This window comes from Oncorhynchus gorbuscha, linkage group LG16 (assembly GCF_021184085.1).
Source record: "Oncorhynchus gorbuscha isolate QuinsamMale2020 ecotype Even-year linkage group LG16, OgorEven_v1.0, whole genome shotgun sequence".
NCBI lineage: Eukaryota > Metazoa > Chordata > Actinopteri > Salmoniformes > Salmonidae > Oncorhynchus > Oncorhynchus gorbuscha.
Window position 1 is genome coordinate 78,230,494 of NC_060188.1, and position 27,195 is coordinate 78,257,688.

At 42.3% G+C, this 27,195-nt stretch overlaps 1 protein-coding gene across 3 annotated transcripts; it reads right to left on the reverse strand.

Moving 5' to 3' along the window:
• Positions 1–1,901: 1,901 nt before the first annotated feature.
• Positions 1,902–27,195, reverse strand: LOC123999715 (G-protein coupled receptor-associated protein LMBRD2B-like). 3 transcript variants are annotated; one of them, XM_046305726.1, is made up of 18 exons: positions 27,059–27,195; positions 20,231–20,446; positions 19,473–19,588; positions 18,004–18,102; positions 17,615–17,782; positions 15,638–15,848; positions 15,444–15,518; positions 13,593–13,706; positions 9,119–9,302; positions 8,573–8,754; positions 8,228–8,361; positions 6,734–6,839; positions 6,546–6,643; positions 4,237–4,340; positions 4,096–4,142; positions 3,862–3,991; positions 3,481–3,607; positions 1,902–3,341 (listed from the first exon to the last, which is right to left on the reverse strand). In XM_046305726.1, exons 2-18 carry the CDS (start codon positions 20,402–20,404, stop codon positions 3,278–3,280), a joined length of 2,133 nt encoding a protein of 710 aa, XP_046161682.1. In that variant the 5' UTR covers positions 20,405–20,446; positions 27,059–27,195; the 3' UTR covers positions 1,902–3,277. The 3 variants fall into 3 exon arrangements, with proteins under 3 accessions (XP_046161682.1, XP_046161681.1, XP_046161683.1); XM_046305725.1 differs by having other exon boundaries at positions 26,985–27,111; XM_046305727.1 differs by having other exon boundaries at positions 27,052–27,070.

Genomic DNA, 27,195 nt, shown 5'->3' on the forward strand with positions numbered 1-27,195 from the left:
GTTTAGTGGAAATGTTTAGGAGTAACAACGCAATGTTATAGGCCACAAGCTCACAGAAAGGGACCGCTGAGTGCTGAAGAGCGAATAAAATAGGGTCCTCTGTTGCAACAGTCACTACCGAGTTCCAAACTGCCTCTGGAAGCAACATCAGCACAATAACTGTTCTTCAAGAGCTTCATGAAATGAGTTTTCATGGCAGAGCAGCTGCACACAAGCCTAAGATCACCATGTGCAATGCTAAGCATTGGCTAGGGAGGTGTAAAGCTCACCACCATTGGAGTCTTGAGCAGTGGAAAGAAATGGTTTGTCGAGATCAGTGTGGAAGAACTTGACTGGCCTGCACAGAGCTCTGACCTCAACCCCATCAAACTCCTTTGAGATAAATTGGAACGCTGACTGCGAGCCAGGCCTAATCACCCAACATCAGTGCCTGACCGCACTCATGCTCGTGGCTGAATGGCAGCAATATTCCAACCAGTGGTGGGGAAAATTACCCAATTACCATAGAGTAAAAGTAAAGATACCTTAATAGAAAATTACAAGTAAAAGTCACCCAGTAAAATATTACTTAAGTCTAAAAGTACTTGGTTTTAAATGTTAAAAAAATAAGTATAAATAATTTCAAAATGCTAATATTAAGCAACCCAGATGGCAATTTTTTTTATTTTTAAATTTACGGATAGCCAGGGTCACAGTACAACATGCAGACATAATTTACAAACGAAGCATGTGTTTAGCGAGTCCGCCAGATAAAAGGCAGTATGGATGACCAGGGATGTTCCATTGATACGTGTGTGAATTGGACCATGTTCCGGTCCTGCTAAGCAATCGAAATGTAACGAGTACAAAGTAAATTATCTTCTTTAGGAATGTAAGTGAAGTAAAAGTTGTCAAAAACATAAATAGTAAAGTAGATACCAAAAAACAACTTAAGTAAAAATACTTGAAAGTACTTTACACCACTGGTTCCAACATCTAGTGGAAAGCCTTCCAAGAAGAGTGGAGGCTGTTATAGCCTCAAAAGGGGGGGGGGGACGACTAACTCCATATTAATGCCCATGATTTTGAAATGAGATGTTTCAACATACAATACATGACCAAAAGTATCAATAACACTACATGTCTGTATAATTCATTAGGAACGTTACTTTAAAAGATGCAGTCCAGGATCTTAAGCACAACAAATTTTGTAACATATTGTATTCATAACATATAGGAATTACAACAAAAAATACAAAATCAGAATGTAACAACATACAAAATGGATGACAAAATTGGATGACGTAGTACACAAACTGGGGCCTGTTTAACTTGGGCAAACCACTTTCAAAACTAGTGGCTGAAATTATACAAAAGTTGGGGAGCATCAATTTAATTAATTTCTTACTTTTTACAAAAAGAGATTGTAAGGAGTTCAAGGGGCATCTAACCTGACAAGACTATTTTTTAGCCCATGGTTACCAGTGACCTTAACAGATGCAGTTAAATGAATTTAGAATAAATAGCATGTTGTACATGTGTTGACCTTTGTCTACCAGATTAATAGAACCATATAATACAATTTTAAATAAGAGAGCATCATTAACAAATACATTGAGAGACAGGGGACTGGTTAAATCTAAAATATTATTTACAACAGATTACAATTTAACACGATTTTATAATAATTGTCCAACTCCTTCAAAATGGTGAATACCATGCACTTAACATGCATGCTTCTGACCGTTTTTACCTGAATTCCTCATCCAACCAAGCTCATACAGTTACAGTAGTTTCAAGTTGACACAATATGAAGTCATATTTCTAGGACAATGTATTTCAGTGGCCACAATGACCTGTTGCTTCGCAGTACCTTCCAGCAAGACCTCTTGAACAACGTAAGAATAAATATTTCAATGCAATACATTTAAAACAATTCAATTTTATTTTTGGTTGATCCAAGTAATTAAACCAAAAATAATGAAATCATAACTGCAAAAAATATGCCTTTGCCATTTTTGTAATGCAGTCAAAATAAACAAAATAATATGGCACAATGATATCCCAAAAAGACTTCAGTAGATAATTGAACACCTAAAATTCAAATAGTTTGACAATAAATAAGTCGTTACTTATGTCAAGCAGTTAATCGCTAATGACACAATATAGAACATTACTTTTAAACAGGCCTTTCAACAGAATCCACAAAAACTATTTTCAAACAAACTTAAGGTCATTTTGACACTCGGAATAGAACATAGAGAACATATCTCAATTAAGAGCAATGGTAAATCTTTTTTTTTTTTAGTATCGGCTGTATCAGTTGACCTCCAATTTCAACAACATCTCGAGCATTATGGGCCAAATTCCGAAACAGACCTAAGCAACAGTCCTTCCGTCCATACACCAGAATAATACAAGACCGGCAACACAAGACTCATTTAAAAATATATATATAATCATTTTAACCTTTATTTAACTAGGCAGGTCAGTTAAGAACAAATATTTTCTTATTTTCAATGACGGCCTAGGGGGTTAACTGGGTTAACTGCCTCGTTCAGGGGCAGAACGACAGATTTTTACCTTGTCAGCTCGGGGATTCGATCTGGCATCTTTTCAGTTACTAGTCCAACACTCTAACCACTAGGCTACCTACCGCTCCATTGAAACATTGATAATGTTTTCCACTATTTCTATTTTGCTGACAGTTAAATAAGTAGAAAGTTAGTAACTTTTCGTGGGTTAAATACAACTTCATACATTTTAAATAAGTCTTCCTCCAAAAAGATCCTTAAATTAGTAGTAATTACTTATCTTCTCATCAAAATGATGAACAATGTAATCAGCCCATCAACCAGATTTGAGGTAAGACACTTTATACATCCATTGTAAAGATCACAGGGTATACCACAGGAAGAGGACCTTGAACGGAAATTCATGCATAAGTAATAACAGAAATGACGAAGTGGTTTAACGGATGAGAAAGTGATGAGCCCAAATGGGGTACGGATCTGCATTCATGACATGCTGCACAGGGGAGGACAGCTATCGGTCTAATGGGGAAGTGTATATCAACAGCCACTGGAGTGTTTTGACAGAAGACAAGCTATTGGAGACAAGGAGCAGCAGATACATCATGCCAACAGTGGAGTGGAAGATAAGAGATCGTGCTACATTCACAGAGCCTGAGAGTCTCTCTCCTTCATAGTCTTCCCTACAAGGTGGATGAGTGGAGGATGAAAATTAATGTGCAATATTTAGCTTTCCTATTCCTTTCGACTCTCCCTCGCTACTCTTCTCAAACATCATCAAAGATTCTGCTCCGTGACGAGGACATGGACAGGTACCTGCCTGGTACATGCCTGCAAAATGGAGAGGCACAGTAAACATATGTTTAACAGCACACACTGTGTTATTTGCTTACAGGTATCATCCACAGCAGAGAAGAAAGTGAAACTAACACACTGATTTAGATAAAGTGGGGAGTGGAGGACCTCTTACCTGGTGGAGTCTGCTTCAAGAGGGTCGTCTGAAAGAGTCTCTGCATTGAAGTCCAAAGGCTCTGCGTCCTCGAGAAGTTCTATAGAATCTCTCTCTGTTCCTCTGCCAGTCCGAGAGTACTTCACCTCTGTTGAAGAAAAAACAATGATCAATACCATATCACTGCCTTCCGTAGTTCAATTCAGATACATGTAATAAGGGACATATAATTTATTTTATTAAGTTGGGGTGTATCCTTTGTGTCATCAAGATAAGCCATGACTCTACGAGAGCAAACAAAACATTGATTCATTGTTTAACAAAAGCAATGAGTAAAATCTAGCTTAAGTGTAGAAAACAAGCACAATGTAATGTAAGTAGGTTTTGCGACCAATCACTTACGTCTGTTAGGACTAGTGTTAGGGATAGGCACAGTATCAGAGTAGTTGGTCTCTGTCATTTCTGCGGCTTCATTTCTATTCCTGTTCCTGGCAGTGTCTTCCCGAGTGTTACCATAACGCTCCTTCCACTCCTAGAACACAGGCCTGACGTTAACGCCTTGATCCGTTACTCTACAAAAATAACAACCAACACATATACTAAAAAGGGCATGGAACATTTTATCTAGGGACTCACCCTTCGCCGGTTCTCTCCATCCTCTGTCCTTTGGCGCTTTCTTTTCTCTGTCAGAAACACAGATAAATCAGTGGTTTGAGTTGAAAACACAAACTTCTTCCACTGTCAAATAGTTTTCATTCAGATCAAGTGGGAACAAACCTCGTCGAATGAGCTCCTTTCCCTCATCAATCAGGTCAGAGGTCATTTCATTGTCTCCCACGAACTGCTGAAAGCCCAGGAGGTTCAGACAGCGGGTACCCAGGCTAAAGGGTTCATACAGTATCAGTGATCTGTCATAAATCAATACTTGTCCTTGCACAGTATGTATGCATTTGTATTTATTATGGACCCCCATTCGTTCCTGCCAAAGCAGCAGCTACTCTTCCTGGGGTCCAGCAAAATGAAGGCAGTTTATACAATTTTAAAAACATTACAATACATTCACAGATTTCACAACACACTGTGCCCTCAGGCCCCTACTCCACCACTACCACACCACTACCACATATCTACAGTAAATCCATGTGTATGTATAGTGCGTATGTTAATCGTGTGTCACTTGGCTCTGTCATAACCTCACATGGTCTCTCCTATCATTGCTATGCAGACAACACACAATTCATCTTCTCCTTTCCCCCTTCTGATGACCAGGTGGCGAATCGCATCTCTGCATGTCTGGCAGACATATCAGTGTGGATGACGGATCACCACCTCAAGCTGAACCTCGGCAAGACGGAGCTGCTCTTCCTCCCGGGGATGGACTGCCCGTTCCATGATCTCGCCATCACGGTTGACAACTCCATTGTGTCCTCCTCCCAGAATGCTAAGAACCTTGGCGTGATCCTGGACAACACCCTGTCGTTCTCAACTAACATCAAGGCGGTGGCCCGTTCCTGTAGGTTCATGCTCTACAACATCCGCAGAGTACGACCCTGCCTCACACAGGAAGCGGCGCAGGTCCTAATCCAGGCACTTGTCATGTCCCGTCTGGATTACTGCAACTCGCTGTTGGCTGGGCTCCCTGCCTGTGCCATTAAACCCCTACAACTCATCCAGAACGCCGCAGCCCGTCTGGTGTTCAACCTTCCCAAGTTCTCTCACGTCACCCCGCTCCTCCGCTCTCTCCACTGGCTTCCAGTTGAAGCTCGCATCCGCTACAAGACCATGGTGCTTGCCTACGGAGCTGTGAGGGGAACGGCACCTCAGTACCTCCAGGCTCTGATCAGGCCCTACACCCAAACAAGGGCACTGCGTTCATCCACCTCTGGCCTGCTCGCCTCCCTACCACTGAGGAAGTACAGTTCCCGCTCAGCCCAGTCAAAACTGTTCGCTGCTCTGGCCCCCCAATGGTGGAACAAACTCCCTCACGACGCCAGGACAGCGGAGTCAATCACCACCTTCCGGAGACACCTGAAACCCCACCTCTTTAAGGAATACCTAGGATAGGATAAAGTAATCCTTCTCACCCCCCTTAAAAGATTTAGATGCACTATTGTAAAGTGGCTGCTCCACTGGATGTCATAAGGTGAACGCACCAATTTGTAAGTCGCTCTGGATAAGAGCGTCTGCTAAATGACTTAAATGTAATTTAAATGTATGCGTCTGTGCCAATGTTTGTGTTGCTTCACAGTCCCCGCTGTTCCATAAGGTGTTTTTTCCGTATTTTAAAAATCTAATTTTACTGCTGGCATGAGTTACTTGATGTGGAATAAATTTCAATGTAGTCATGGCTCTATGTAGTACTGTGTGCCTCCCATAGTCTGTTCTGGACCTGGGGACTGTGAAGAGACCTCTTGTGGCATGTCTTGTGGGGTATGTATAGGTGTCCGAGCTGTGTGCCAGTAGTTTAGACAGACAGCTCGGTGCATTCAACATGTCAATACCTCTCATAAAATAAGTAGTGATGAAGTCAATCGCTCCTCCACTTTCAGCCAGGAGAGATTGACATGCATATTATTAATATTAGCTCTCTGTGTACATCCAAGGGCCAACTGTGCTGCCCTGTTCTGAGCCAACTGGAATTTTTGTGGCACCTGACCACACGATTGACCAGTAGTCCAGGTGCAACAAAACTAGGGCCTGCCTTGTTGATAGTGTTGTTAAGGCAGAGCATCACTTTATTATAGAGACTTCTTCCCATCTTCACTACTACTGCATCAATATGTTTTGACCATGACAGTTTACAATCTAGTGTTACTCCAAGCAGTTTTAGTCACCTCAACTTGCTCAATTTCAACATGATTTTGATATTTAGTTGAGGTTCAGTGTTTAGTGAGTGTTTTGTTCCAAATACAATGCTTTTAGTTTTAGAAATATTTAGGGCTAACTTATGCATGCTGATAATCCTTTTGGGTCATTGGTGGAGTACTCCTTGAAAGTTGATATTCTGTATCGTAGTATTATTGATGCGTTTGTCTACACCACGAATGTATTGTCATTTCATAATCTAAACAGCAGGCTAGGCTCACCTGAAGTAGGTAGCGATACATAGCAGCAATATAAGCATGGGGTAGTAGATATAGAAGCCATTAGCGATGAACGATAGGACCCTCATAGAACCCATGATCTGCAGAGGAGTGACATGTTATTTTCCTCATATTGATGATACATCAACGAATATGTTCCATCAGTGTCAGAAGGATGTGCTGTGTCTTACAGAGGTGTAGGCCGTCTGCTCCTTCAGTTGGTGGGAGATGGCAGAGTCCATGTGGATCAGACCCAGGAAGTTCAGACACAGAGGAGGGGTCAGACGGCAGAACAGCCTAGAGCAACAAGACTACATTAGACATTATATCATGTTACAAACATATACCTAATGCAAGGTACAGCTGTCCAAATACAATACAAACTCAGCAACAAAAAAAAAAAATCCTCACTGCCACAACTGCATTTATTTTCAGCAAACTTAACATGTGTAAATATCTGTATGAACATAACAAGATTCAACAACTGAGACAAACTGAACAGGTTCCACAGACATGTGATGAACAGAAATGGAATGTGTCCCTGAACAAATGGAGGGTCAAAATCAAAAGTAACATTCAATATCTGGTGTGGCCACCAGCTGCATTAAGTACTGTAGTGCATCTCCTCCTCATGGACTGTACCATATTTGCCAGTTGTTGTTGTGTGATGTTACCCCACTCTTCCACCAAGGCTCCTGCAAGGTCCCAGACATTTCTGGGGGGGGGGGGGGAATGGTCCTAGCCCTCACCCTCCGATCCAAAAGGTCCCAGACGTCCTCAAAGGGATTGAGATCCAGGCTCTTCGCTGGCCATGGCAGAACACTGACATTCCTGTCTTGCAGGAAATCACACACAGAACGAGCAGTATGGCTGGTGGCATTGTCATGCTGGAGGGTCATGTCAGGATGAGACTGTAGGAAGGGTACCACATGAGGGAGGAGGATGTCTTCCCTGTAACGCACAGCGTTGATATTGCCTGCAATGACAACAAACTCAGTCCGGTGATGATATGACACACCACCCCAGACCATGACGGACCCTCCACCTCCAAATCGATCCCCCTCCAGAGTACAGGCCTCAGTGTAATGCTCATTCCTTCGACGATAAACGCAAATCCGACCATCAAAACTGCGACTCGTCAGTGAAGAGCACTTTATGCCAGTCCTGTCTGGTCCAGCAACGGTGGGTTTGTGCCCATAGGCGACGTTGTTGTCTGGTGAGGACCTGCCTTACAACAGCCCTACAAGCCCGCAGTCCAGCCTCTCAGCCTATTGCGGACAGTCTGAGCACTGATAGAGGGATTGTGCGTTCCTGGTGTAACTCGGGCAGTTGTTGCTATCCTGTACCGGTCCCGCAGGTGTGATGTTCAGATGTACCGATTTTGTGCAGGTGTTGTTACACGTGGTCTGCCACTGCGAGGACAATCAGCTGTCCGTCCTGTAGCGCTGTCTTATGAGTCTCACAGAGATGAAAGAACGAGGAGCGGAACGGGGAGCTCCACACACTCTTTGAAAGTTACGGGCCAAACACAGGAAATACTACTACTTGTAATCCCACATTCTTTCCCGACAGATTTGACGGTACCAGTTGTGTTTAAATAGATCTGTTTACGAGATCAATACTTAGCTAATGCTGTCTAATCAGAACCACATTCCTCTCCTCACATCGCTCTACCACCCACTCACATGCCACTGAACTGCAGGCTGTAGGCGTCAGTCTGGTGGTGTGAGGCCAGGTAGTAGTAGTTGAACACTCGGATCCGGAACACAGTGGAGTAAACGCAGGTACACAGGAAGAAGATGGTGATGAAGCACGCCATCTAGTGGACAAAACAATAACCTTCATGTGGGAGACCCGACAACCACTAATTGAATTATGCATACACAACAAAAACCCACTGGATGTTGATATGATCAGATAACAATGCTTTTGGGAGCATGTAGTGTGCAACTTTCTTTCTATACAGATATTACCAGATACACCAATTAGTACAGTAGTACACTGGTAATTGCTTTCCATTGGCGTCTCACCTCGATATACAAGTAGTTGTAGTCTCTCTCAGCGAGCTGGATGAAGACAGCGAAGAGTGAGAGGACAGGCCGGGTGCTGAAGAAGGTGCACTCAGACCACACCACACCCACAGAGAACAGAGACAGCAACACAGCCAGCAGCCGGTAGAACCACTGTCTCAGCAGACACTCCCAGTACCACTCTGGAGAACAACAACATAAAAACACAAAGCTCTCCAAGGATCTTAGAAATTGAGTAAAATTCTAAGTGAGGAGAGGAATGGAAGACTGTAGGGCTGTGACAATACCATTATGGGAATCATTTTGTCGATGGTAAAAATGAAAACACGATGAAGACTAAACTCTTTGATCCTTTAAAAACCTGCTGTATGTAAAATATGTTGCACGATTGCTTGGAAAACAAATAAGTGTGATTCTAGATGACAACATAATGATGATGTTTTCCTAAAGAAGTTCAACCTGCTTCGTGCTTTGTTTGTAGGTGTGAGTGAACTCTCAGTTGTAGAGTTGACCCAGCTATGAACTGTGAGGATCTGTGTGACCCACCTACAGTAGGAGTGTATAAGTATGGGCTGAGCCAGCTAGTTGGTTCTGTGGAGGGGAAGCTGTGAACAAACTGGTGGGCTGAGCTGGTCTCATTCTTGGCCACGTCCTCCAGGTGCATAGCCTGCTGCAGGAGGATCTGCCACTGGACATGGGTCCTGTTGTGCCTCTGCACTGCGTAGATCACCTGACCATTCACAAAAGAACCACATCCTCAAACTAGGGTTTTGAGTAAATTTGTATTTAACTAGGCAAGTCAGTTAAGTACAAGTTCTTATTTACAATGAGGGCCTACACCGGCCAAACCCAGACAACGCTGGGCCAATTGTGCGCCGCCCTATGGGACTCCCAATGACGGCCAGTTGTGATACAGCCTGGATTCGAACCAGGGTGTCTGTAGTGACGCCTCTAGCACTGAGATGCAGTGTCTTAGACCGCTGAGCCACTCGGAATCCCATAAATCCATTTGAATTTTATTACTTTTTGACAGCATCCCTTTTGATTTTTTAAATATCTTTTTTAAATCAACTTTACATACATGTTTCCCCATGGATGAAATTGTCAGAAAGTGACTTTTTAGACCTAAATGGCAAAGCATTTAGGAGACAGAGGTGCTTAAAGTTAACCCATTTTGCATACCCAACCATACCATGACACATCCATGCCTTCATCACTGGAAAAGATAAACGGTTGAGTTTGATTTAATTTAAAAGCTTACAAACAGGGTTGTCAAACCATTTTATAATTTATTGAAAACAATGCGTTCATAAAAATGATATTTCACCTTCAACGTAAATTAACTCCCATTTTTTTCTCCCATATTCACATTTCTTGTATCTTTGACCCTACTTTACATCAGCTGTGGTTTTTGAGTTGTGCCTGCCATCGGGTGCCGGCCATCGGGTGTCATTTCAATCATAGAAAAATAATTCCTAGAATTGACTTATCCCTTTAGATCACTGCAATTTAGCTGGTACACCATTGAAATTTAAATTCTAACATTTAATTACTACCACAAAGAAGGCTGCCGGTCCACCCACCATCTGTTAACTTAAATGGTCATGTCTATTCTATTATCTATATTAACACAATCGTTCATTTTCTTAGTTTAGACCAACCATCTTTGTGGTACACTTTGAAAGTTTAAATTTAAAACATTCCTACACTACATGACCAAAAGTAGGTGGACACCTGTTCGTCGAACATCTCATTTCAAAATCACTGGCATTAATATAACAGTTGGTGCCCCATTGTTGCTATAACAGCCTCCACTCTTCTGGGAAAGCTTTCCACGAGATGTTGGGACATTGTTGCGGGGACTTACTTCCATTTAGCCACAAGAGCATTAGTACAGTTGGGCACTGATGTTGGGCGATGAAGCCAGGATCGAAGTCGGTGTTCCAATTCATCCAAATGGTGTTCTGAGCAGTTCTGAGCAGGCCAGTCATGTTCTTCCACACCGTTCTGACATGGTTACCGTGGCAGTTTGGACCTCAGTAGTGGGTGTTTACACTCCTTGCGCTTCAGCGGTCCCGTTCTTGCTCCTAGATGTTACCATTTCACAATAACAGCACTTAGTAGACCGGGGCAAGTCTAGCAGGTCAGAAATTGGATATATCGACTTGTTGGAAAGGTGGCATCCTATGACAGTGCCGCGTTGAAAGTCACTGAGCTCTTCAGTAAGGACATTCTACTGCCAATGATTGTCTATGGAGATTGCATGGGTGTGCTCCATTTTATAGACCTGTAGCAACGGGTGTGTCTGAAATAGCCGAATCCACTCATTTTAAGGAGTGCCCACATACTGCTGTATATTTAGTGTATGTATTAGATATTTTTTTACACCTTTAATTAATCTTTATTTAACTAGGCAAGTCCGTTAAGAACACATTCTTATTTTCAATGACGGCCTAGGAACGGTGAGTTAACTGCCTTGTTCAGGGGCAGAACGACAGACTTTTTTTACCTTGTCAGCTCGAGGATTCAATCTTGCAACCTTACGGTTAACTAGTCCAACCACCTGCCTGACGAGGAGCCCGCCTGTTACACGAATGCAGTAAGAAGCCAAGATAAATTGCTAGCTAGCATTAAACTTAATCAATCATAATCACTAGTTATAACTACACATGGTTGATGATATTACTAGTTTATTCTAGCGTGTCCTGCGTTGCATATAATCGATGCAGTGCGCAGTCGCGAAAAAGGTCGTTGTTCCAACGTGGAACTAACCATAAACACCAATGCCTTTCTTAAAATCAATACAATATGCCTTTCTTTAAACCTGCATATTTAGCTAAAATAAATCCAGGTTAGCAGGCAATATTAACCAGGTGAAATTGTGTCACTTCTTTTGCGTTCATTGCACGCAGGGTATATGCAACGGTTTGGGCCGCCTGGCTCATTGCGAACTAATTTGACAGAATTTTACGTAATTATGACATAACATTGAAGGTTGTGCAATGTAACAGCAATATTTAGACTGATGGATGCCAACTGTTAAATAAAATACGTAACAGTTCCGTATTTCATTGAAAGAATAAATGTCTTGTTTTCGAGATGATAGTTTCCGGATTTGACCAGTATTTCTGTGTGTTATTATAATTAAGTCTATGATTTGATAGAGCAGTCTGACTGACCATTGACAGGCACCAGCAGGCTCATAAGCATTAATTCAAACAGCACTTTTGTGCGTTTTGCCAGCAGCTCTGCTGTTTATGACTTCAAGCCTATCAACTCCCGAGATTAGGCTGGTGTAGCGATGTGATGTGAAATGGCTAGTTGGTTAGCGGGGTGTGCGCTAATAGCATTTCAAACGTAGTTAATAGTTAGTAGTCCAATAGTTAAAAGGTATATGAAATACAAATCGTATAGAGAGAAATAGTCCTAGAATTCCTATAATAACTACAACCTAAAACTTCTTACCTGGGGATATTGAAGACTCATGTGAAAAGGAACCAACAGCTTTCATATGTTCTCATGTTCTGAGCAAGGAACTTAACCTCTTGAACCTCTGGGGGCAGTATTTCATTTTTGGATGAAAGACGTTCCCGTTTTAAACAAGATATTTGGTCACGAAAAGATGCTCGACTATGCATATAATTGACAGCTTTGGAAAGAAAACACTGACGTTTCCAAAACTGCAAAGATATTGTCTGTGAGTGCCACAGAACTAATGCTACAGGCGAAACAAAGATGAAATTTTATACAGGAAGTGAGCCAGATTTTGGAGGCACTGTGTTCCAATGTCTCCTTATATGGCTGTGAATGCGCAAGGAATGAGCCTACACTTTCTGTCATTTCCCCAAGGTTTTTGCAGCATTGTGACGTATTTGTAGGCATATCATTGGAAAATTGACCATAAGAGACTACATTTACCAGGTGTCCGCTCGGTGTCCTCCGTCGAAACTATTGCGTAATCTCCAGGTGCGTGCATTTTTCCATTTTGAACAGAGGATAAACCAAACTGCAACGAATGATTTATCATCAAATAGATATGTGAAAAAAACCTTGAGGATTGATTTTAAAAAACGTTTGCCATGTTTGTCGATATTATGGAGTTAATTTGGAAAAAAAGTTCACGTTGTAATGACTGAATTTTCGGGGTTTTTCATGAGCGATTTCTCCTACACAAATAATATTTTTGGAAAAACTGCTATCTAACTGAGAGTCTCCTCATTGAAAACATCCAAAGTTCTTCATAGGTAAATTATTTTATTTGAATGCTTTTCTTGTTTTTGTGAAAATGTTGCCTGCTGAATGCTAGGCTTAATGCTATGCTAGCTATCAATACTCTTACACAAATGCTTGTGTAGCTATGGTTGAAAAGCATTTTTTGAAAATCTGAGATGACAGTGTTGTTAACAAAAGGCTAAGCTTGTGAGCCAATTTATTTATTTCATTTGCGATTTTCATGAATAGTTAACGTTGCGTTATGGTAATGAGCTTGAGGCTATAATCACGCTCCCGGATACGGGATTGCTCGTCGCAACAGGTTAAACATTAGCTTTCTTACATGGCACATAATGCACTTTTACTTTCTTCTCCAACACTTTGTTTTGGAATTATTTAAACCAAATTGAACATGTTTCATTATTTATTTGAGGCTAAATTGATTTTATTGATGCATTATTTTAACTTAATATAAGTGTTCATTCAGTATTGTTGTAATTGTCGTTATTAAAAATTGCTTTATTTTATTTTTATTATAAAAAATATAAAAAAATTGGCCGATTAATCGGTACCGGCTTATTTTGTCCTCCAATAATCGGCATCTGTGGTGAAAAATCATAATCTGTCGACCTCTAGTATGTATGGAAGGTTTCATTGAAATCAAAAGGGGTGCTGTCAAAAAGTGACTGAACTCAAATGGATTGACCCTTTAAAGAAGTCTGGATATAGTCAGCAATATGACAAAAAACACAAAATCGCAAAATACAACTGTTGACTAGCTAATAATGTGTACATTTCTTAAATATACCTGTTTGTGAAGCTTCACCAGGTTCTTCTCACTAGGATAAGTGTTCTGTTTGTCATCAAAGTCCTCATAGTCATCCATGTTTCTGCCCATCTTCTCCTGGTACTCCACAGGACACTAAGAGAGAAAACTCTGTTAGGATCATGGAGACAGATACTGTGCCTTCGGAAAGTATTCAGACCCACTGAATTTTTCCAAATTTTGTTAAATCACAGCCTCATTCTAAAATTGACTTTAAAAAGTTACAAAGCGAAAAAAAGGTTTAGACATTTTGCTAATTTATTATAAATAAGATACGTTTTTATTTACATACGTATTCAGACCCTTTGCTATGAGACTTGAAATTGACCTCAGGTGCATCCTGTTTCCATTGATCATCCTTGAGATGTTTCTACAACTTGGAGTCCACCTGTGGTAAACTCAGTTGATTTGACAGGAGTTGGAAAGGCACACATTGAAAGTCAATATATATAAAAAATAAAAATAAATAAAAAGTTCTTAACATGGTGTGAACCTGTCTATACATAGCTCCCACAGTTGACAGTGCATGTCAGATCAAAAACTAAGCCATGGAGTTGAAGGAGTTGTCTGTAGAGCTCAGAGACAGGATTATGTCGAGGCACAGATCTGGGGAAGAGTACCAAAAAAATAAAGTATTTTCTTCCTAGAGCTGGCCGCTCAGCCAAACGAAGCAATCGGGAAAGAAGGGTCTTGGTTAGGGAGGTGACCAAGAACCTGATGGTCACTGACAGAGCTCTAGAGTTCCTCTGCAGAGATGGGAGAACTTTCCAGAAGGACAAGCCTGTCTGCAGCTCTCCACCAATCAGGCCTTTATGGTAGAGTGGGCAGACGGAAGCCAGTCCTCAGTAAAAGAAACATGACAGCCCACTTGGAGTTTGCCAAAAGGCACCTAAAGAATCTCAGACGATGAGAAACAAGATTCTCTGGTCTGATGAATCCAAGATTGAACTATTTGGCCTGAATGCCAAGTGTCATGCCCGGAGAAAACATGGCACCATCCCTATGGTGAAGCGTGGTGGTAGCATCATGCTCTGGGTTTTTGTTTTTCAGAGGAAGGATCGAGGGAAAGATGAACGGAGCAAAGTACAGAGAATCCTTGATGAAAACCTGCTCAGGACCTCAGACTGGGGCGAAGGTTCACCTTCCAACAAGACAACGACCCTAAGCACACAGCCAAGACAACGCAGAAGTGGCTTCGGGACAAGTCTCGGAATGTCCTTGAGTTGCCCAACCAGAGCCTCGACTTGAACCTGATCGATCATCTCTGGAGAGACCTGAAAATAGCTGTGCAGCAACGCTCCCCATCTAACCCGACAGAGCTTGAGGATCTGCAGAGAAGAATGGGAGAAACTCCCCAAATACACATGTGCCAAGCTTGTAGCGTCATACTCAAGACTTGAGGCTGTAATCGCTGCCAAAGGTGCTTCAACAAAGTACTGAGGAAAGGGTCTGAATACTTATATTAATGTGATAGTTTTAAAAAATCATAAATTAACAAAAATATCTAAAAACCTGGTTTTGCTTTGTCATTATGGGGTATTGTGTAGAGATTGATGAGGGGATAAAAAACAATTCAATAAATTTAAGAATAAGGCTGTAATGTAACAAAATGTGGAAAAAGTCAAGGGGTCTAAATACTTTCCAAAGGCACTGTAGAGGACTCCAGGCACTGGACTTTCTCAGGCCACTTCACATTCCTCGCTTGTTTAATCCTCACTTTAAGCACATAGAGTGCATACATCTCATTCAATAACATTGTGGGGTTGGGCTCCACATTCTTTACTGAGATTATGTCATTGTTTCTTTGTTTGATGATTTGTCTTTTAATCTTGCCTTTCTAAGAATAGTATCGATGTACTTCCTCAGTGGGTGGTTATACTTGATGGATTCTTGGACTTTTCTCACTTCCTAAAACAGATCAACAGCAAATAGAGAAGGACATCAATTAAACACAATTCAAACAGTTTCTAAGAAACAGACCACTATAATGTTTAAATGTTGTAGTCAGAGCAGGAACCATTCCCTACCTCCATGACATCCTCTAGATTCTCCTCTGCATCAGCCTTCTCTGTCATCAGCTTGGCTGCCTTGAAGTAAGTCTTGATGAGCAGGTGTCCCTGCCGCGAGGCGTTCCAATACGAGCGCGGAATCTCTACTAGGCCATAACCTAGCAACAGCACCAGCAGGAACAGGCCCCAGGTGTTGGCTGCAGTGATGCCTATTGTCTGGAGCTCATACCTGAGAGAGACAAAGGGACAGACCAAACCAGATTTAAGTGAGACAAACACATACATGGTTCCTTCTAATTACCTTTCTGCACTGCTCAAAAAAATAAAGGGAACACTAAAATAACACTTCCTAGATCTGAATGAATATCCTTATTAAATACTTTTTTTCTTTACATAGTTGAATGTGCTGACAAAAAAAATCATACAAAAATGATCAATGGAAATCAAATTTATCAACCCATGGAGGTCTGGATTTGGAGTCACACTCAAAATTAAATGGGAAAACCACACTACAGGCTGATCCAACTTTGATGTAATGTCCTTAAAACAAGTCAAAATGAGGCTCAGTAGTGTGTGTGGCCTTCACGTGCCTGTATGACCTCCCTTCAACGCCTGGGCATGCTCCTGATGAGGTGGCGGATTGTCTCCTGAGGGATCTCCTCCCAGACCTGGACTAAAGCATTCGCCAACTCCTGGACAGTCTGTGGTGCAACGTGGCGTTGGTGGATGGAGCGAGACATGATGTCCCAGATGTGCTCAATTGGATTCAGGTCTGGGGAACAGGCAGGCCAGTCCATAGCATCAATGCCTTCCTCTTGCAGGAACTGCTGACACACTCCAGCCACATGAGGTCTAGCATTGTCTTGCATTAGGAGGAACCCAGGGCCAACCACACCAGCATATGGTCTCACAAGGGGTCTGAGGATCTCATCTCGGTACGTAATGGCAGTCAGGCTACCTCTGGCCAGCACATGGAGGGCTGTGCGGCCCCCCCAAAGAAATGCCACCCCACACCATGACTGACCCACCGCCAAACCGGTCATGCTGGAGGATTTTGCAGGCAGCAGAACGTTCTCCACGGCGTCTCCAGACTGTCAAATGTGCTCAGTGTGAACCTGCTTTCATCTGTGAAGAGCACAGGGTGCCAGTGGCGAATTTGCCAATCTTGGTGTTCTCTGGCAAATGAAAAACGTCCTGCACGGTGTTGGGCTGTAAGCACAACCCCCACCTGTGGACGTCAGGCCCTCATACCACCCTCACGGAGTATGTTTCTGACCATTTGAGCAGAGACATGCACATTTGTGGCCTGTTGGAGGTCATTTTGCAGGGCTCTGGCAGTGCTCCTCCTGCTCCTCCTTGCACAAATGCGGAGGTAGCGGTCCTGCTGCTATGTTGTTGCCCTCCTATGGCCTCCTCCACGTCTCCTGATGTACTGGCCTGTCTCCTGGTAGCGCCTCAAAGCTCTGGACACTGCGCTGACAGACACAGCAAACCTTCTTGTCACAGCTCGCATTGATGTGCCATCCTGGATGACCTGCACTACCTGAGCCACTTGTGTGGGTTGTAGACTCTGTCTCATGCTACCACTAGAGTGAAAGCACCGCAAGCATTCAAAAGTGACCAAAACATCAGCCAGGAAGAATAGGAACTGAGAAGTGGTCTGTGGTCCCCACCTGCAGAACCACTCCTTTATTGGGGGTGTCTCGCTAATTGCCTATAATTTCCACCTGTTGTCTATTCCATTTGCACAACAGCATGTGAAATATATTGTCAATCAGTGTTGCTTCCTAAGTGGACAGTTTGATTTCACAGAAGTGTGATTGTCTTGGATTTACATTGTGTTGTTTAAGTGTTCCCTTTCTTTTTTTGAGCAGTGTATATTAGTACTGTGTTGTATAGAGTACAATGAGGTGAAATGCAGAATGGTAAATTTGTTGTTGTTGTAGTCAACAGCACACTTTCCAAGTAAATTTGTCCATATTGATGTGCACTCACCAGGAGAGATGCCACTGAGGGTGAACGGCCACGTAGATAAGCAGCGATCCAAAGATGAGCAGGTATGTCCCGTAATAAATGGCATTCTCTATCAGTGCCGTCTTTATTTTCCCAGTGATGGAGAAGCCCCCCGAGCGTGCATAGGATTGCATGAAGGGCAGCAGCAGCCTGCAAAGACAACAAGACCTGGATTAAGGCAGCTGTAAAGCTTTTTTGGTGTGTTTTAAGATAACATTTCTAGTACGGACAGAAGCAGATAGTTGACTTAGTAAAGAAGGTCTGTCTGTCTCTTAGTATATCAGTCAAAATGAACAAACTTAGAGACCAGTTCTGATCAGTAGTTTTCCCAGTACAATTAAATACAAGGCCAAACAGTGTCAAGCACTCACCAGGTGAGACACTGAGAGGTCCAGTAAACAACCCTCCAGAACACAGGCATGATTCCATCTGGAATGTAGCTCCACGGCTTGTAACACACCTTTGGAACACTGTCATGGAAAACATACAAACAGTGTTGATGTGCAGTTAGCAAGGTCTGGAAACATTGAAGAAATTAACATCTGGAGGGGAATGAAATGACAAAAGCTACTGCCTACTGCTATACTGATGGTGACCTATTGATCTATTGATCTTCATTGTCAAGCAATGAAACTCCAATGTTTGCTTTGTATAGACTATTAGGATAATATATCAGACTGTCTGGGAGAAAACACTGTACATAATGGCAGTCAAGCAAAACTACATTGGAAAAAAATAAATAAAGGCAACATGTAAATACCACAGTAAATGTCAATACCACAGATGTCTCAAGTTGAGGGAGCGTGCAATTGGCATACTGACGCAGGAATGTCCACCAGAGCTGTTGCCAAAGAATCATGTTCATTTCTCTACCATAAGCCTCCTCCAACTTTGTTTTAGAGAATTTGGCAGTTAGTCCAACCGGCCTCAACCACAGATAATGTGTATGGCGTCGTGGAGGCGTGCGGTTTTCTGATGTCAATGTTGTGAACAGAGTACACCATGGTGGTGGTGGGGTTATGGTATGGGCAGGCATAAGCTACAGACAATGAACACAATTTCATTTTATCGATGGCCATTTGAATGCACAAAATCACTGTGATGAGATCCTGATGCCCATTGTCGGGGCGGCAGGGTAGCCTAGTGGTTAGAGCGTTGGACTAGTAACCGAAAGGTTGCAAGTTCGAATCCCCGAGCTGACAAGGTACAAATCTGTCGTTCTGCCCCTGAACAGGCAGTTAACCCACTGTTTCTAGGCCGTCATTGAAAATAAGAATTTGTTCTTAACTGACTTGCCTAGTAAAATAAAGGTAACATTATTTTTTTTAATTGTGTGACCAACATATGCATATCTGTATTCCCAGTCGTGAAATCCATAGATTAGGGCCTAATGAATTTATTTAAATTCACTGATTTCCTAATATGAACTGTAACTCAGTAAAATTGTTTCATGTTGTGTTTATATTTTTGTTCAGTATAAAAAGGACCCAATGTACTTGACATTTCACAATGGGAAGAGAGTGGACTTTTAGCTGTTGCAAATTAATGCGTGACAGCAGATAAACAAAATCTGCTTGATAATCACATTTAGATCAGCTTGTGAAAAACCGTTTTGAGAAGACAGCTAAAACACAGTCTCATGTTTTGAATTACAGCAATGGTTCCTGCCTTATGCTTTCTGTCTAGGACCCTCTTCCCTGGTCTTTGGTAACTACTGTACATGCTAGTGTTTTGTTCAACCAAATCCTGACCTCTGACCTGTCATGTCATTACCCTGAGTGCTGAACCTAATCCTATGACACTTGAACATATGATGAGACCCTAGGGCTTAGGCACTAACCTTTTAGTGGGTGTGGCCGTGGTGGAGTTTCCTGCAGTTTGATTGGATATCAGTGCGGTCACCAGGGATATGGAGGCATGTTCTTCATGATCAATCTTACACTGCTTGTAGATCGTCTGAAAGGTCCAAACAAACACAGACAAAGGAAGATAAGGCCCTAAAAATTGTTAAAGACTCCAGCCACCAAAGTCCTAGACTGTTCTCTCTGCTACCGCATAGAAAGCGGGACAGATGCATCAAGTCTGGAACCAACAGGAACCTGAACAGCTGCTATCCCCAATCCATAAAACTGCTAAATGGTTTAGTTAAATAGTAAATCAAATAGCTACCCATACTATCTGCATTAACCCTTTTTGCACAAACTTTGACTCATCACATACGCTGCTGTTAGTCACTTTATTCCTAGTTATATGTACCAATCTACCTCAATTACTCCTTACCCCTGCACATTGACTTGGTACTAGTACCTTGTGTATATAGAGCCAAGTTATCATTACTGATTGTGTTTCTATTATTTCTTTATTTTCTTTCTCTTTGCATTGTTGGGAAGGGGCCCGTAAGTAAGCATTTCACCGTTACTCCACACCTGTTATTTACAAAGCATGTGACAAATAAAATTATATTTGATATCAGTAAGGTCTGCAAACACACAGACACACCAAGTTACTGGTCACCATTTTCATCCAAGTTAGGAGTTTCTTGAAAAAGGGAATGGATAAGATGGGGTTTTGGTGGTGAATGAGGGCAATAGTACTAACCGTGCTGATGTCCAGAGGAAGAATGAAGACGATGAGGAAACACAGGTACCAGGCCAGTAAGGTGCCAAACAGCACCATCCTCTGCTGCTTACGGAAGTCTGCATAGCGATGCAGCAGGAACAGAGCCAGGAAGAACACCACCACTATCTCAATGCCCAGCGCAGCCCCACTCATCCTGACTGCCTCTCTTATTGCTCTCGAAACGAGCAGCAGTTACTGAAAAGAGAAATCCTTCAAATAAATCCCAAGACTATTCAATAGATGGGTGTAAAAGAAAAATTCACATCAAAGTAATATTGCATGGTCTAAACAAATGTGTATGTACTCCTAAGAGAGAACAAGTAGCTCTTCTTTTGAAAGTTTCAGGCAGAGCATAATTCTCACTGAGTGACACACACTCCCCTCTCCCTCTGTCAATTACTTGAGAAAATAATGAACCCATTTTCATTGGCTTCCAAAGACATGAGTTGTCTCCTACAAAAGACCTATTGGTCTGGGAGTCTGAAAGGGTCTTTTGTTTCCCTCCTTTAGAGCATGATTAAATGAGAATGGGAACGTTCTGCTCTACATAAAACAAACATTTAAAAAATGGCATGAATGAATATGATTGTGGTAAAACAATGTCATAATATAAGCCATTGCAGGGCCAGCTAATTGGCATTAGCTAGCCCCCCCCACAAGGACCTCAACATGACAGCAGGACATATGCCCAGGCAGTGAGCAGCGCAACAGGCCCAACCTGCACTAATACACCCACCCAAACCCCATCCTGCGACCTAAGAGGTATGTATCAGATGCTCAACATGCTCTGCTCACACCTACTGCGATGGTCCGGGCCTAAACCACACTAGACAGTATGGAACACAAAGCTTTTACTATCTCATCCTGGAAGAAAACCAGCCCAGTCACGAACCAGCACAGTCACGGACCAGGACCATATCACATCCACCCTACCGGACACCCTAGACCCACTTCAATTTGCTTACCGCTGAAATAGGTCCACAGACGATGCAATCTCAACCACACTGCACACTGCCCTAACCCATCTGGACAAGAGGAATACCTATGTGAGAATGCTGTTCATCGACTACAGCTCGGCATTCAACACCATAGTACCCTCCAAGCTCGTCTCGACCCCGCCCTGTGCAACTTGATACTGGAGTTCCTGACGGGCCACCCCCAGGTGGTGAGGGTAGGTAACAACATCTCCACCCCGCTGATCCTCAACACTGGGGCCCCACAAGGGTGCGTTCTGAGCCCTCTCCTGTTATCCCTGTTCACCCACGACTGCGTGGCCACGCACGCCTCCAACTCAATCATCAAGTTTGCGGACGACACAACAGTGGTAGGCTTGATTACCAACAACGACACCAACCAGCCACTTTAATAATGGGAATTGATGTAAAATATATCACTCGCCACTTTAAACAACACTATTTAATATAAAGTTTCCATACCCTAAATTATTTATCTCATATGTATACGTATATACTGTACTCTATATCATCTACTGCATCTTTATGTAATACATGTATCACTAGCCACTTTAAACTATGCCACTTTGTTTACATACTCATCTCATATGTATATACTGTACTCGATACCATCGACTGCATCTGGCCTATGCCGCTCTGTACCATCACTCATTCATATATCTTTATGTGCATATTCTTTATCCCTTTACACTTGTGTGTATAAGGTAGTAGTCTTGGAATTGTTAGCTGGATTACTCGTTGCTTATTACTGCATTGTCGGAACTAGAAGCACAAGCATTTCGCTACACTCGCATTAACATCTGCTAACCATGTGTATGTGACAAATAAAATTTGATTTGAATATACAAGATCTAAGGTCATCTGCCTTTGGCCAAAAGAGCAGGAACCCAGACTTCAAAGAAATTGGAAATAGAGATTTTCATCCTACAAGAAACATGGTATAAAGGAGACAGACCAACTGGTTGCCCTCTAGGTTAGAGAGATCTGGGAGTCACGTCCACCAAACTACCAGGTGTGAAACAGAGAAGAGACTCAGGGGGTATGCTAATTTGGTACAGAGCAGACCTAATCCACACTATTAAATTAATCAAACAGGAACATTTTATATCTGGCTAGAAATTAATAAGGAAATTATCTCAACAGAGATAAATGTCCTCATGTGTGCTACCTATAACGATGACAGCTTCTCCATCCTAGAGGGGGAAATCAACAATTTCCAGGCTCGGGACATGTACTAGACTGTGGCGACCTAAATTCCAGAACCCGACACCCTCAGCACACAGGGGGACAAACACCTACCTGGAGATGACAGCAATCCCTCCCCCTTATGCCCCCCTAGAAAGAACTACAACATAACCAACAAAAACTGGTCAAAACTCCTGCAGCTCTGTCATACGCTGGGTATGTACATAGTCAATGGTAGGCTTCGAGGGGACTCCTATGGTAGGTACACCTGTAGCTCATCTCTTGGCAGTAGTACTACTTTCACAGAGCTTTCACAGACAGTCCACTGACACCCCTAATAGATCACAGAAAAAGCACACTATTTGAACAGAGCTTTGCTCAATCATGAGTCATCGAAGCCAAAGGAACTTAAAAATATTAAGAAATGCTATAGATGGTACAAACGTGTATTTTGAAGGCAAACTGCAAATTCCACTATTGTGCATAATCCTTATTGTGGCTAGCTTCACAACACATAACCATGTCGGTCGAGCCTCACTAGCTAGCTGCCTGCTTATAATGTTAGCTTTGGGCAACAGGGTTGGCTAGCTATGTATTTTCATGAACTGAAGTTAAATTTCAATAGCCGAACAACAAGTGGCAACCTAGCTAATACTTACTCACAAAGATTGCTTTTTTGTTTTGTTTTTGTTTTTTGAATTTTACCCCCTTTTTCTCCCCAATTTCGTGGTATCCAATTGTTAGTAGCTACTGTCCCGTCTCATCTCTACAACTCCCGTATGGGCTCGAGAGAGACGAAGGATGAAAGTCATGCGTCCGATACACAACCCAACCAAGCCGCACTGCTTCTTAACACAGCGCGCATCCAACCAGAAAGCCAGCCGCACCAATGTGTCAGAGGAAACACCGTGCACCTGGCAACCTTGGTTAGCGTGCACTGTGCCCGGCCCGCCACAGGAGTCGCTGGTGCGCAATGAGACAAGGATATCCCTACCGGCCAAACCCTCCCTAACCCAGAAGACGCTATGCCAATTGTACGTCGCCCCACGGACCTCCCGGTCGCTTGTGACACTGCGCCACCCGGGAGGCCCAAGGATTCCTAAATCATTGCTAAGAATAATGAAAATGATGGTCATTGTTTTCAGGCTAGTTGTAGTGGTGCAAGCTAGGTACCAAGCTAAAGCTAGCTACCCCAGAAGTTGTGGTCGAACAAATTATGGTTTTATTAACGCGGTATTGTAAATGCATCATTCGTGGCCGGTGTTTGCTTGTTTGTACAGCTTTGACAGTGCTACTGTATCTTTTTTGACACGCAAAGACCCAAACCGCATTCCATAGTATGCATGTTGTGAAGCTAATAGCAGTGACCCCGTTACTGTGTAACTCCGGTAGGGCAACGTGTACCGGTGCTCGACCGGTCAGCGAAAGCCAACATCACCCAGGACGGAGAACGGTTGATTGTCAAGGGCAATGAATTCCATTATCTTGGAGGTAATGGATTTCACCTTTGTGTTAGGAATGAATCTAGGCATAGGGGCGATACCGATTTTGGCACTTTTAGCTAATATCGGCCGATTCCAATATGTTCAACGATATATCGTACATCCCTACCCTGTGTGTGTGTGTGTGTGTGTGTGTGTGTGTGTGTGTGTGTGTGTGTGTGTGTGTGTGTGTTGTTTAAAGAAAAACAGGATGGATGGATGGGGGGGTCAGAATTGGTCCGGTGACTGTATTGGACCTCTCTCTCTCTCTCTCTATGGCACTGTCAATGTTCTCTCTATCTCGCTCTCCCCCAAACAATTCACAGATTTGTGTTGTCCTGCTCCTAGCCCATAAAGTCACAACCTCTGTCCTGATATGTTTAGTGTAACCTTTATTTAACTAGGCAGGTCAGTTAAGAACAAAGTATTATTTACAATGACTGCCTACACCAGCCAAACCCAGATGACGCTGGGCAAATTGTGCGCCGCCCTATGGGACGCCCAATCACGGCCAGTTGTAATACAGCCTGGAATCGAGCCATGGTGAATGTAGTGACGCCTCTAGCACTGAGATGCAGTGCCTGAAAAATAGCGCACTTGGTAGTGTGTACCGGTGTGCGACCAGTCGGCGAAAGCCAACATCACCCACGACAGAGAATGGTTGATTGTCAAGGGCAATGAATTCCATTATCTTGGCTTCAATGGATTTTGCCATTGAGTTGTCTCGTTGAAATGTTGTTACTCTTTCAAATGACTGCTCGATCCACACTGCAGACATTGTGGGCTAGTTTAGGAATGCGATGTTGCACGTATAGCGCTAAATTTTACATGGCGTCATTACGTCATGTACCTACGCTATATAAGTATGCACGTCAGCTTTGACATCGGTTTTGCACGTCAGGGCGTTAAACTAGACATCGGCCGATACCGATGTTAGCATTTTTAGCAAATTTTCAGCCGATTCCGACATGTTCACCGATATATCGTGCATCCCTAATACAGACCCAGAAAAACTATGGCAAATCACTAAAACAAAAAGGAAAAGCATGTCAGAAATCATCTCAATGTAATTGAAGAATATAACCACTTGGAAAATACTAAACAAACAACGAAAAGTTATCTATCCAAAACGGAGATGTATGGATAAACCACTTCTCCAATCTTTTTGGCTCTATAACAAACAAAGAACAAAAACATATGTATGATCAAATACAAATCTTAGAATCAACTATTAAAGACTACCAGAAACCACTAGATTCTCCAATTACATTGAAAGAACTACTCGACAAAATACAAACCTTCAACCCCAAAAGACCTCAGCTGTCACCACCAAATTTTTTGAACCAAGGACTGATCTCCCCAATCCACAAAAGTGGAGACAAATTTGACCCCAATAACTACCTGGGGATATGTATCAAAAGCAGAAAAATCCTCTACATTATCATTAACATCAGCCCCATACATTTCCTCAGTGAAAACATACTGAGCAAATGTCAAATTGGCTTTTTAACCAATTACAGTTGGGCCGACCACGTATTCACGTCACCCATGCTTTGTTGATTTCAAAAAGCTTTCAACTCAATTTGGCATGAGGGTCTGCTATACAAATGGACAGAAAGTGGTGTTGGGGGGGGGGGGGGGGGGAAACATCATAAAATCCATGTCTACAAACAACAAGTGTACGGTTAAAACTGGCAAAAAAAACACAGACGCTTTCACACTTGTTAAACAATAAAAATGAATCTAATTTCACAGGTTAATGCTTCATTTGCCTCGGAGGTTTTTACCGCGTTTGGGGCCCCGTTGAAATAATACTTAATAGCAGCAAACGACCGATCAGAAATGCTAGCTAGCAAACATAAGCGAACCACGACTCGCGCACAAGCTATATTCACCACGTACACCCTAATTGACAAAAACTAAAACGGCTAAAAATGGTCAAAAAACACAAATTTCTTTCCGGGAGGGGGGTGAAACAGGGAATACAAATTCCATCTAGACACCGTTGCCCTATCGTACACAAGTTAAGACTCTGCATGCAGAATTTTGCAAAAATATCCCCGGTGTACAACGTAAAACACCAAATACTGCATGCAGAGTAGAATTAAGCAGATACCTGCTTATGAACTAAATACAGAAAAGAGCAGTTAAACTCTACAACCACCTAAAAGGAAGCAATTCCCAAACATTCCATAACAAAGCAAGAGCTGGCTCTCAAGAGAAGACAGGCTATGTACACACTTGCACCCAAAAAGAGGTGGAAACTGAGCTGCACTTCCTAACCTCCAGCCAAATGTATGACCATAGAGACAGATTTCACAGTGCCACAAAGAAACAGAAAACATTTCCAATTTTGATAAACTCCCATATCCAGTGTGCAATCACAGCAGCCAGAATTGTGTCGTGTTGCTACAAGAAAAAGGGCAAACAGTGAAGAACAAAACACCATTTACAACCTATATTTTCCTTATGTACTTTAACTAATTGCACATCATTACAACACTGTATATAGACAATTACATGTGAAATGTCTTTATTATTTTGGAACTTTTCTTTGTGTAATGTTTACTGCAAATTCTTAGTTTTTCTACAATTGTTTTATCTATTTCACTTACTTTGGCAATGTAAACATATGTTTCCCATGCCAATAAAGCCCCTTAATTTTAAATTGAATTGAAATAGAGAGATGTCACCAGTGTAGGGTCATTACAGTAACTAAAGAAATGTAAACCCATGTAAGATAAAGAAATGTAAACCCATATGTAAGAATTCACTCAAGTTAATTGAGCAAAGACAGCGCCACCTTCCTTGCTACGGTAACTCACACAACGTATTTAGCTGGTATGGTAGTTTAATCAATAACAAACAAGCAAAGACGCTTTCACACTTGTTAAACAACAAAAAAATAATCTAATTTCACAGGCTAATGCTTCAGTTGCCTTGCCCTTGGATGTTTTACCGCGTTTGGGGCCCCGTCGAAATAATATTTAATAGCAACAAACGACCTATGAGAAATGTTCGCTAACATAAGCGACTCGCGCACACGCAGTGTTGCTGGTACGCTTAAGTTGCTGGTACGCTTAATTATCTCACCATTCGACTGTTAAGGATCCAGCCAAAATCACAGTACCACAGTTATGATATTGTAAAATACAGCTACCGTGTACCATGGAAGAATTAGCGTCATGTCCTTGGTTCTTCCTGGTTTGCGTAATGGCAGCTGGGGATGATGGGTAGTGTATGCGTTTCTAAAACGTTAGTGCGAGCCAGAATCCTTGAGCCTTCCCGAGCCTGCTACCTTGGC

What these genes read in the sequence shown, in the direction of transcription:
- LOC123999715 (XM_046305726.1), bottom strand. Translation starts at nt 20,404, where the DNA reads ATGAGTGGGGCTGCGCTGGGCATTGAGATAGTGGTGGTGTTCTTCCTG. An exon ending in TGTATCGCTACCTACTTCAG is followed by an intron (nt 4,341 to 6,545) that starts GTGAGCCTAGCC and finishes TGAACCCTTTAG; the next exon opens with CCTGGGTACCCGCTGTCTGA. An exon ending in TAACACTAGTCCTAACAGAC is followed by an intron (nt 3,608 to 3,861) that starts GTAAGTGATTGG and finishes TTTCTTCAACAG; the next exon opens with AGGTGAAGTACTCTCGGACT.